The 12,004-nt window shown below is 44.3% G+C and overlaps 1 protein-coding gene across 2 annotated transcripts in view; it reads left to right on the top strand.

Annotated features, from left to right (window-relative positions):
* The window catches only part of SMCHD1 (structural maintenance of chromosomes flexible hinge domain containing 1), a 188,403-nt gene that overhangs the window by 93,209 nt on the left and 83,190 nt on the right, over nucleotides 1–12,004 (top strand). For both annotated transcript variants that reach the window (XM_019525875.1, XM_019525868.1), the window contains 4 exons: nucleotides 1,458–1,571; nucleotides 2,459–2,565; nucleotides 2,878–2,960; nucleotides 3,108–3,221. In XM_019525875.1, the coding sequence (XP_019381420.1) occupies nucleotides 1,458–1,571; nucleotides 2,459–2,565; nucleotides 2,878–2,960; nucleotides 3,108–3,221 (418 nt within the window). The remainder of the gene's footprint in view (nucleotides 1–1,457; nucleotides 1,572–2,458; nucleotides 2,566–2,877; nucleotides 2,961–3,107; nucleotides 3,222–12,004) is intronic.

Below are 12,004 nucleotides of genomic sequence, written 5' to 3'. Positions count from 1 at the left end.
CAGGGTAGGCAGCTATGCGTCGTCATTGCAACAAGGTCTTAGCCATGGATTTGAATGGGATGGTGTCTTAGACTGAACTTCTGGGTCCAGCAGATTCCCCACGCTTGAGCAAAGGACGTACTTATGGTTGTTTTCACCCTTGCAAAGCTTTATTTAAGGATACTCGCAGAGGCAGGCGATAGAACAGAGCAGAGAGGACGGTCATCTCACATCAGCCTTAAGCAGCGGCCGCCACACCGCATGGTTCCCCTGGCCCCTGAGTGTTCTGATCCTGGGGAAGCAATAGCCTATGGCGGGGCTCCGCGTAAGTTGGAACTCTTGCCAGAGTGGAGGAACCCATAGCAACCCAAGAATATACAGCTTATATAGTCTGAAGTAAACAACATTATCTCAGCTAGGAAAATGGGGATGACTTGTGATCCAACGCACCTGGTGTTTACCACATTCCACTGTATCGCAACATTCTACTATCTAGGTTCATGGCTCAGTCACACTCGCAGAGTAGGAGGCTATGTGCCGCTTTACCGGCCTCCTATGGAATCAGCATGCAAAACTGTTGCTATTAGCACAGTGTGCAAAGCTCTTGCTCTTAGCAAAGCTCTTACTATTACAGATAGCTTGGACAGGGATAATTTTGCCACAGGCAGGGGTTTGACTAAGTGATCTCTGGAGGCCCCTATAGTCCTGTTTTCTTATGATTCTATATCTAGGCAAGAACAATCTCTTCACCTATTTATCTCTATCTGTTTTCTTCAATTATCTTCTCTGGGGAAAGAATTAACTTTATTAACAAGTAGTAACAAGTAACATGGCACAAATGTGTCAGTTTCAAATCAGGTTTGTTTCTTTTAATTTCCATATGATTAAAAATTATTCATTTTTTGTATTTTAGAGGAAGTGTCCCTTTAACCTTTAGATTAAAATAGGCAGTTTTTAGGTCAAGCAGTTTCTTCTACCCAGGGTTTTATAAAATAGATAATTTAGGTCTTATAATTGAACCTGGTTACAGACTTAATATAGGCAGACTAAATCTGTGGTTTGTCTTCACAGAAGTTGTGAGGCATTCCCCAGTTACCTAAGCATTTTAAGAACTGCCGTTTACTGAGTCAAACCATAGGTCTGTATTAACCCAGTATTCTGTGTGATGTGGCAGAGAGTGGATGTAAAGTGGAAAGATGAACAAGGCGTACCCACCCTCTGCTCCTCTCTCGCTGCAGCTTCTAGCATTGAGAGACTTCCTCTACCGGAGACCAAACTATATAAACTTTGAGTCATGCACTTGCACAAAATAATGAGTGTCTGTATTTATAAAGGTTTTTTTATTGTTCATATAATGAGAGTAATGGTTAATGTAAATGCATCTGTTTTCAATATGTAATTTTTTTTATGGTCAAACCATATTTGTTAAGTCGTTCAATCAAAGCTGCTTCTAATTACTCAACTGTCTTCTCTTTTAGGTGAAAACAGTTAAAACTCTCCCAATATTCTATGGAAGTATCATTACATTTTTTCTGTATGGAGATCATGATGGTGATGTGTATGCTACTGGAGGGGAAGTTGAAATATCTCTAGTAAGTCAACCATAACAGCAGATACTAATAATTCTGAAACATACTATATTTTGCATTTAGATCCTAGTATTAAATTTTTTAAAAGAATTTTAGTGCTAAAAATATATTCTTTTCTCATACTAGATTAAGTAGGTCCACTTATAATAAGACCTAGTTCAATGGGGGCCATCCCCTTTGGCAGCTGTAGCAAAAATTATCCCTGCACCCTGCCATCCCAAGCCCTTTCTTTACATGGATTGCTGCCCAGCTTTCTGTTCCCCTCCCTGTGGCTGCTTTCTGCATCCTGGCCTGTGCTCTCTGCCTGATTTGATGCTCTGCTTTCTACTCCCTGCTCTGTCTGCCATGGTCCCACCTGTTCCCTCCCCAATCTGCAACGTGCTGCATACAGAGACTCCCCATGCCATTTGTGGCATTCATACCATAGGTTGGCCACCCTGATCTAGTTCACTTATATTTGTGCTATATTGCAATATTATGCTTATTCTCATTAACACATTTTTTGGATTTTGTACATTTAAATTTTCAACCCTAGCTTTGCATGATTAGGTACATGTAAAATATTTTCAATTAATCTCTCCACTGTGCTTTATAGTTTAAGTGTAAGGGAGTTTGAAAGGTGCTGGTATATCACTTTTTCTGGAGGAAAATTGCAGTGTATTTTGAACACAAAGAAATAAGGTCTACTTTTTACTTTAAAAACAGATAAGTTGAAGGTTATAAGAAGTATTCACTTTGTGTGCCTGTGTGCAAAACCTTGGAAACCTATGAAGTTCTCTTATGCAGTCAACACAAAGACCTATTCAGTATCTTGTATTAAAGTTCTATCTAATTAGTCTTTGATGTAAAAGCAACATTTCTACTGATAACTGGATTTTGAATTTATTTAGGAACCTCAAGCGTTATATGGTGAGAAAAAAATTATTCCAATCTCCAAACTTGACCGCACAGTTTCTGACAAGTTGGTTAAAAAATACATAGAAGATGAAATGGCAAGGTAATATCTAAAACATAAAGAAGAGCTTTTACTTGTTAAAATCTTACTACAAGTTTTTGTACTTCAGAAAGTTACATTTGTAAACTGTGTCTCAGAGTTTTACTTCCTGTATCAAAGTCCTGATAATCAGTTGTTCAGTAGAAACAAAAATTCTGAACTTCACATAATCTTAAAGGAGGGAATAGTTTTCAAAAACTTTTTTTCTAATAATAGGTTATGTTTAAACTTTGCCTGTATTCTATTAAAAATAAATTGTGCCTTTTTTAACAGAAAAATTAATCATCAGAGGGTGGGGTTTTTTGGGTTTTTTAGACTTCCTGATCGATTGTCAGTAACATGGCCTGAAGGAGATGCTTTGTTACCAAATGAGACAAAGTTTGCTGGTACTCCAATAGGTATGATTTTTCTTTCCAGCCACTATCTTTATTTAATTTTTAATTCATTTTTTTACACATTGCCATATATTTTAATAGAAAGTCTTGGGAACAAAAGCCAAACAGTTTCTAAAGTCAGTCTCTTCTCTGTCTTCATCTTGTAAATAGGAGCATTAAGAATTGAAATACTGAATAAGAAAGGAGAGGCAATGCAAAAACTTCCTGGTACAAGCCATGGCGGGTCAAAGAAACTGCTTGTTGAACTTAAACTTATTTTACACAGTAAGTACATAAGAGTAAAATATTATTTTTCTTGTTTCAGTAAAATGTGTCTAATATGTTTTAGAATGTGATACTTCCTTATAAATTTAAGATCAAATACTAAATTTTGTCAGAATTCATAGTTCTCCAAAATTGGGAATGTATACAGAAGGAAATGACAGCGATCACCATGCCAAATGATTAATGTCCTTCCACTCTAATATCTTTAGAAGCTGTTTATACCATAGAATCATAAAAAATTAGGGTTGGAGGGGACCCTAGCTACATCATTCCAGCCAGGGCTTTTTCAAGCTATACCTTAAAAACCTCTAAAGATGAAGATTCTGCCACCTCCTCTAGCTAACATATTCCAATGCTTCACCACTCCATGGTGAGAGAGTGTTTTCCTGATATCTAACCTAAACTTGGCTTGCTTCAAATTGAGACCATTGCTCCTTGTTCTGTCATCTGTAACCACTGAGTCTAGCTCCATCCTCTTTGGAACCACCATTCAGGTAATTTAAAGGCTGCTATTAAATCCCCTGTGCAGTTTTTTCTTTTGCAGAATAGATAAGCCCAGTTTCCTGAGCCTCTTCTCAGAACCCTCACCATTTTTGTTGCCCTCCGCTGGACTCTCCAACTTGTCCACATCCTTCTATAGTGCAGGGGCCAGACCTGGATGCAGTACTCCAGATGTAGCCTCACCAGTGCAGAATAGAAAGGAAGAATTACTTTCCTTGCTTTGTTGGCAACGCTCCTGTTAATGCAGTCCAGTGTGCTGTTAGCCTTCTTGGAAATAAGGGCACACTGTTGACTCATATCCAGCTTAGTCATAGTGCTTAGGGTCGGAAGGGACCTAAACAGGTCATCAGGTCCGACCCCCTGCCCCGAGCAGAAACAAGTGCTGGGGTCATAACACCCCAGCCAAATATCTATCCAGCCTTCTCTTGAAGACCCCCAAGGTAGGAGAGAGCACCGCCTCCCGTGGGAGTCCATTCCAGAGCCTGGCAACCCTAACCGTAAAGTAATGCCTCCTAATGTCCAGCCTGAACCTTCTGTCTAACAATTTGTAGCCGTTATTCTTAGTAAACCCACCCCAGTGGTGCCCGGGGGAACAGAGCCTCACCCAATTTCCTCTGGTCCCCCCTGGTAAGTGTGTAAACGGCCACCAGGTCCCCTCTCATCTTTCTCTTGTGGAGGCTGAACAGATTCAGGCCCTTCAGCCTCTCTTCGTAGGGCGTGACCTGCTGTCCCTTGACCATGCGGGTGGCCCTCCTCTGGACCCTCTCAAAGTTAGCTGCATCCCTCTTAAAATGCGGTGCCCAGAACTGGAGGCAGTACTCCAACTACAGCCTGACCAACACTGTGTAGAGGGGAAGGATCATGTCCCTGGACCTGTTTATGATGCATCTGTAGAAGCACAACAAGGTGCGGTTAGTCTTACCGACTGCTTCGTTGCATTGGCGGCTCATATTCATCTTGGAGTCAGCAGTGACTCCAAGATCCCTTTCTTGTCAAAACAGTGGCAGAAGGGTGTTCCCCAGCCTATAGGTGTATTGCTGGTTCCTTCTCCCTAGATGCAGCACCTTGCACTTGTCTGCGTTGAATTCCATCCTATACTCATCCACCCACCTCTAATCTGTCTAGATCTAGCTGGATTCTGTCCCTCCCCTCCAACATGCCCACCTCGCCCCACATCTTGGTATCATCAGCAACTTTGGACAGTATGCTTTCCACACCCACATCCAGATTGCTGCTAAATCTGTTGAACAATACAGGCCCCAGGACCAAGCCCCGGGGACTCCACTGCCCACATCCCTCCAGGTCAAAACCTTACTACGAGTTTTTGTACTTCAGAAATTGTTACATTTGTAAAATGTAGCTAACCACTCTCTGGGTATGACCATCTAAGCTAATTTGCCATCCGTCTGACTGTGTAGGCATTAATGCTGCAGTCACCTAGTTTTTTTTAAGAGAATGTGGTGAGAAATAGTGTCAAAGGCCTTCTTAAAGTCCAGAAAGACGACATCCATCTCAATACCCTTGTCCCAGGGACTTTGTGTTCTGATCATAGAAGGAAACCAAGTTAGTTGAGCAGGATCTGTCCTCAATGAACCCATGTTGGTTGCCCCTGAGCATTACCTCCTGTCCTGGGCCCTTGCAGATGTGTTCCTTGATAATTTTCTCAAAGGTCTTCCCAAGGACCAAGGTAAGACTGACTGGCCTATAATTGCCGGGGTCCTCCTTTCTACCCTTCTTGTAAATGGGGACCACACTGGCTCTTTTCCAATCCTCTGGTACCTGGCCAGAGCCCCACGAGCGCTTATAAAGCCTTGCCATGGGCCCCGCTATGACCCCTCCCAATTCCCTCAGTGCCCTTGGGTGTAGAGCATCTGGACCTGCTGATTTTAAACACGTCCAGCCCCTCCTAAAGTTCCCTAACTAGGTCATCCCTGATCTTAGGCATGGCAGTGCCTCCCCTAGGTCTGTCCATAATCCTAGTTAGGGAGTTGTCCCGGTCTCTACTCAGAAATATGAAGGCAAATAATTCATTAAAGAAGTCAGCTTTTTCTTTTGCTGCAGTCATCAGATTGCCAAGCCTGTCCTGTAGGGGTCCCACATTACCTGGTGCCACCTTCTTACTTCCTATGTATTTGAAAAAGGACTTTTTGTTATCCCTAATTCTGGTTGTGAGCCCTAGCTCCATCTCTGCCTTGGCTTTCCTAACAGCTTCCCTGCAGTCATGAACAACAGAGGTGTAATCCTCCTTGGTGATTGCCCCTTGCTTCCACTACTTGTACGCTTCCTTTTTTGCCCTCAAGCATTCCTGGATGCCTTTGCCAAGCCATGGGGGCTTTTTAGCACTCCTGCCCCCCTTGGTACACATTGGGACTGACTTTGAGCTCAGAGGATTGTCTCCTTGAGGAACAACCACCCGTCTTGGACTCTCATCTCATTGAAGCTCCGAGACCCCAATACCTCTCCTACTAATCTTTTTAGCTCATTGAAGTCTGCCCTCCTGAAGTCAAGGACCTTTGCCTTACTGCTTGCTTTCATCACCCTGCTCTGGGTAGTAAATTCCAGCAGGCAATGATCACTGTCGCGCAGGTGGTTGAGTACCTGCAGACCCTTTACCTCCAGATCTTTTTCTGAAGAGCTGCTGCTTAGCCATTTGGTCCAAGCCTATACTGGTGCATGGGATTCTGCAGTCCTAAATGCAGGAATTTGTACTTGTCCTTGTTGAACCTCATGAGATTCCTTTTGGCCCTATCTTCCAAGTTGTCTAAAGCTCTGAATTCTTGCCCTATCCTCCAGCATATATACTACTCCTCCCCAGCTTGGTGTCATCCATGAACTTGCTGAGGGTGCACTCTGTGCTATCTTCCAGAACATTAATGAAGATATTGAACAAAACTGGCGCCAGGACCAACTGCTTGGGCACGCCACTTGATACTGGGTGCCAGCTAGACTCATTGATCCTGTCAATCCAGCCAGCTTTCTATCCACCTTACAGTCCATTCATCCAATCCATACTTCCACAACTTCCTTGCAAGAATGCTGTGAGAAACTGTATCAAAAGCCTTGTTAAAGTCAAGGTACATCACATCCACTGCTTTCCCCACATCCACAAAACCAGTTATCTTATCATAGAAGGCAGTCAAGTTGATCAGGCATGATTTGCCCTTGGTGAATCCATGCTGACTGTTCCTAATCACCTTCTCCAAGTAGTTAAAAATGGATTTCTTGTTGACCTACTCCATGAATTTTCCAGGGACAGAGGTGAGGCTGTGACTAGTCTGTAGGTCCCTGAATCCTCCTTTCCTTTCTTAAAGATGAGGTAGGCAACTCCTTTCTTCTTATCAGAAGTAGGCAACCCCAGCACACATGCCAGTGTGGGATGCTAAGGCATCTTGCTTGGTACTTGCACCTCGGGGAAGGGGCCAGGGCTGTGCTGCCACAACAAGGATCAGGCCCCTCATGGCTACCCCTGCCGTCCACTTCTAGCACACCAACATCTTACAAGTCAAGCTTGCACGTGTTTTTGGCACCCAAAAATGTTGTTGACCCCTGCTTTATATTTTTATAACATATGTGTTAGATTGGGCACCCTGAATTACTGGAAACTTTTTTACTTTAATCTCTCTTACACTTGGAACCCGTATATATGGAATGGAGGTGATACTCTCTTATCACCATCTTGATGCTTGGACAGTTTAATTTATCATTGTAACGCCCTTGTGTACTATAGCAGTATGTGCCATAAAAAAAAAGAAGAAAATAATAATATGTCTTCAGAGAATGATTTAAATAATATTCAGGTAGTCATACTGTCCATCCTCTGCACTGCATGAAGCAGGAGTGCTATGGGAAAACCAATATGTGATCATGTAATTAAAATCTATATCTTTTGCATAATCACAAGGCAGCCAACCTGAGGTTGCATAGGAAACCTGAATTCTGGTGCTTACTAACTTCTGAGTGTTTAGCTGTGCAGCAGAAATTAAGTTACTTTTTACGTATTCTTTTTGTAATATGTCGTCTTCAGAGAATTAAACACAATTTCTGTTGGGACCTAATGTATACTCGGTACTTGTTGATGTTCTGTAAGGCCAAAAGTCTTTGCATTTAGGGAGTTCCACTACCTTCAGAATAAGGAGCTAGCATCTTGTGGTGACGACTCCTAAATATAATTACAGGTAAGGAGATTTCCATTTTGCTGCACACTTTTCTGTTCATAACAGGTAATTTAATAGGTTTCATAGACATTAGGGCTGGAAGGGACCTTGGAAGATTGAGTGCAGCCCCCTGCCCCAGGGGCAGGAAGTCAGCTGGGGTAAGAGAATCCAAGCAAGATATATGTCCAAATGTCTCTTAAAGGAGTCCAGAGTAGGTGCTTGCACCACCTCTGGTGGCAGTCTCTTCCAGGCCTTGGAACTCCAGCCTGAAACGGTCTCAGAGGAGTTTGTGACCATTTGACCTTGTCATCCCTTGGGGTGCTCTGGTGAACAGGTGTTCCCCCAGATCCTGATGTACACCCCTTATATACTTATAGGCAGCCACCAGGTCCCCCGGAGCCTGTGCTTCTCCAGGCTGAAGAGTCCCATGGCTCTCAGCATCTTATCATAAGGTCTGTTCTCTTGCCCTCTGATCATGCATGTGGCTGTCCTCTGGACTCTCTTAAGTTTCTCCACATCCTTTTAAATTGTGGAGCCCAGAATTGGATGCAGTACTCCAGCTGTGGCCTCACCAAGGCCCTCACCTGGGATTTGCTTGAGAAGCATCTATGGATGCAAGCCAGAGTTTTGCTCGCTTTACCAGCTGTGACATCACATTGGTGGCTTATATTCATCTTGTGGTTAATCATGACCCCCAAGTCCCTTTTGGCCGTGGTGCTAGCAAGCGTAGCACTACCGAGCCTGTAAGCATGCTGCAGGTTTTTCTTCCCAAGGTGGAGTACCTTGCATTTTTCAGTGTTGAATGCCATCAGGTTTTCGTCCCCCCACTTTCTGAGCCAGTCAAGGGCAACCTGGATCATCATCCTGTCCTTGGGTGTGGACACTTTACCCCAAAGCTTAGTGTCATAGGTGAACTTGGCCAGTCTTCTTCTGATACCAATGTCCACATCATTAATGAACATGTTAAAGCATATAGGCCAAAGGACAGAACCTTGGGGGACCCCACTGGTCATGGTGCGCCATGATGATTGACTTCGGTCAACTACTACTCTTTGGCTCCGACCTCGGAGTCAGTTCCCCAGCCGTCGGACTGATGTAGCCAAGGCCACAGTTGGCCAGGTTTTCAATGAGGTGATCATGGGATACCAGATCGAAGCCTTTTTTTTTTTTTTTTAAATCAAGATGTATGATGTCAATCTCTTCTCCCTTGTCCAGGTGATTATGTCACCTGGTTGTAGAAGGAGATGACATTGGTCAGGCAAGACCTACCCACAACAAACCTGTGCTGGCTATTCCTCAGCATGTTGCCATCAGCCAGTTTGTCAAGAATGGTCTCTTTTTGATAATTTTTTTCCAAGATCTTCCCCAGGATAGAGGTCAGGCTGATGGGCCTGCAGTTCCCCTGCTCTACTTTCCTCATTTTCTTGAAGATAGGCACCACATTGGCTTTCTTCCAATCTTCGGGCACTTTGCCTGAGCGCCACGAGTTCTCGAAGATCTGTGTCAGTGGCTGAGCTTTGCTTGCCAGCTCCTTAAGTACTCTGGGTATAAACTGTCTGGGCCAGCTGACTTGAAGGTGTCCAGCCTCTGAAGGTGTTTCTTCACATGGTCTACATGGATGAAGGGTAACAATTCTCCCTCACCCTGGCCGTCCCATACCATATTGAGCAAGGCCGTCCCTTGAAGCTGGTGAATAACCAATGCAAAAAAAAGTTAAGCAGGTTGGCTTTTTCCTGGGTGTCGGTTGTCAGTTGTCCCATATGGTTTAGCAGGCATCCAATATTACCCTTGCTTTTCCTCCGGCTCCCCACATATCTGAAAAAGGACTTTGTATTGCCCTTGATACGTGTAGCCAGTTGTAGTTGTCACAGCGTTGCTTTCCTGGTTTGCTCCCTACAGGTCCAGACCAGTGTAGAATACTCCTTCTTTGAGGTGGATCCAGTCTTCCATCCTTTATAGGCCTTTCTTTTTAGATGCAGGAGGTCCACTAGTTCCCTGCAGAGCCAAGGGGGCTGCTGTGCCCTTTTGCTGTCTTTCCTCCAAGACAGGATAGACATTGCTTGTGCTTCCAGGATCACTTCCTTGAGGAGCAACCACTCATCCTGAATGCCCCTCCCCTTTGGGTCGTGGTCCCTTAGGGCCTCGCCAACAAGCCTCCTGGGCTTGTCGAAGTCAGCTTTCCTGAAGTCGAGGATTTCTGCATTGCTGACTTGCCAACTTTACAGCAGATGGTAAAAGTTATCAGCTCATGGTTGCTGTCTGCCAGCTTCCCTTCGATTAAGTCATCCACCATTGCCAGTACCACATCGAGCAGCGCTTTGCCTCTTATTGGTCCATCAACTTCTTGAGTCAGAGCTTATCCATGCACATGAGGAAGCTTTGCGACTGTTTGGATTTGACTAAGTGCTCTTCCCATGAGATGTCTGGGTAGTTGAAATCTTCCATGACAACTATGCAACAGGAGCATGCAGCCTGAGCTAGTTCCCTGGCGAATTCCTAGTCGAGCTCTTGATCCTGGCTCCAGAGGTCTGTAGTCGACTCCCACCATTGTGTCCTCTGTGCCACGTTCACCACAGATATTTACCCAGAGAGTGTCCAGTAGTCCACCCTGGGTGCCAATGTTGGCTTGCAGGGACACGTAGCTTTCTTTGACATAAGAGAGCTACACCCCCACCCTTTGTGTCCATGTGATCTCTCCTATACAAGGTATAGCCATCTATATCTGTGGCCCGGTCATAGGTGGAGTCCCACCAGGTCTCCACTATCCCTATGAGATGGTAGTCATTCTTGTTTAGCAGGAGGACCAGTTCCTTCTGTTTATTCCCCAAGCTCCTGATACGTGTGTACAGGCATGTAAGTGTCCCATTGGGGGCCTTTGCCTTCCCTTCACATCATTCTGGGGCTGGGGTAGAGGTGGGTCCCCTTAAGTGCCTTAGCCTGCTGGATTTGCAAAAGTTGCCCAGTGAGCTTGCTGTGGTGGTAGTCCCCCCATCCCATGGCAGGTGTAGTTTAAAGCCCAGTCAAGCAGGTCAGCCAGTCTAGCTGAGAAGAGCCTCTTCCCCAGCACAGTGAGGTGGAGGAAGTCTCTTCCCAGCAGACCACTGCCTCTCTCACCAAAGAGCGGACTGTGATCATGAAAGCCAAAGCCTTCACAATGACACCAGCGCTGCAGTCTTTGGTTAATTACCTTGATCCTCCTCTCCCTCCTCAGCCCATAACCCAAAACAGGGAGGATCAAGGAAAACACCATCTGTGCCCCCAACCCCTTAAGCCCCGCTCCCAAAGCCCTGTAGCGTCTCATGACCCAGCTGGGTGAATTTATAGTTCAACAATCCACTGGTGTGGCTAGGGCCACAAGACCGTATCAGGTTACCAATAATTTTGCCTCTAGCAGCAAAAGAAATTGTCTTTTTCTTCTGACTGTTTTGTTTTAAAACTTGGATTGTTACTCAGTTTCATTTAATGGTAACTTCATTCCAGTTTTTAACTTTCGTTTTCTCCTTAGTTGAGGAATAGGTAGATTATTGTAGCTTTAGTGGTCTGGTTCTTTTATCACAGTTCCTCTGTAAACAGGCTTCCTGTATTTCTCACCACAGCCGTGGAGAAGTCCAGTAAGTAACTAATCAAGTCTAAAAGGAGTGTTTCAGGAGTGTTCAGTTATCTGTTTCCTGCTACCATAAGACACCAAGCTTCATTTTTTTTCAGGACATGAGGCTTTGTATTGAACCTGATGCTCCAGTCTTTCTAATACTAGAGTCTGAGTAATGAAAAATTAGATTGGAAGCACACAAGGAGTTAACTTTTTTATATTGTTTCAGAAGCTAATTTGAAAAAAAAAATCAACGGTTGCATCTTTTCTTGTTGGTCTGGTTACCCTGAGGAGTTACTCAGGGCATTTCTTGCTAAGCCTATTATTTCTGTGGATTCAATATAACTGTACAGTAGGAACTCTGCCTTTTTTGATTCTGAGCCTGTGCACCTCACTCTGTCAGAGAGAGAGCTGAGAGTGTGAAAAGTAAGAAGGGGCAGGCCTCTCTCCGCTTGTCTCTGTCTACATAGGCTGAAATGGGAGGTACAAACGGACTCCATTTCCCACTCAGTCACATGATCATGGGATTACATGGTTGA

Source organism: Gavialis gangeticus, unplaced genomic scaffold (assembly GCF_001723915.1).
Source record: "Gavialis gangeticus isolate Ggan-Ray unplaced genomic scaffold, GavGan_comp1, whole genome shotgun sequence".
In the NCBI taxonomy this organism is placed as follows: domain Eukaryota; kingdom Metazoa; phylum Chordata; order Crocodylia; family Gavialidae; genus Gavialis; species Gavialis gangeticus.
The sequence above is the reverse complement of the archived record's forward strand: the minus strand, read 5'-3'. Positions and strand labels throughout refer to the sequence as shown.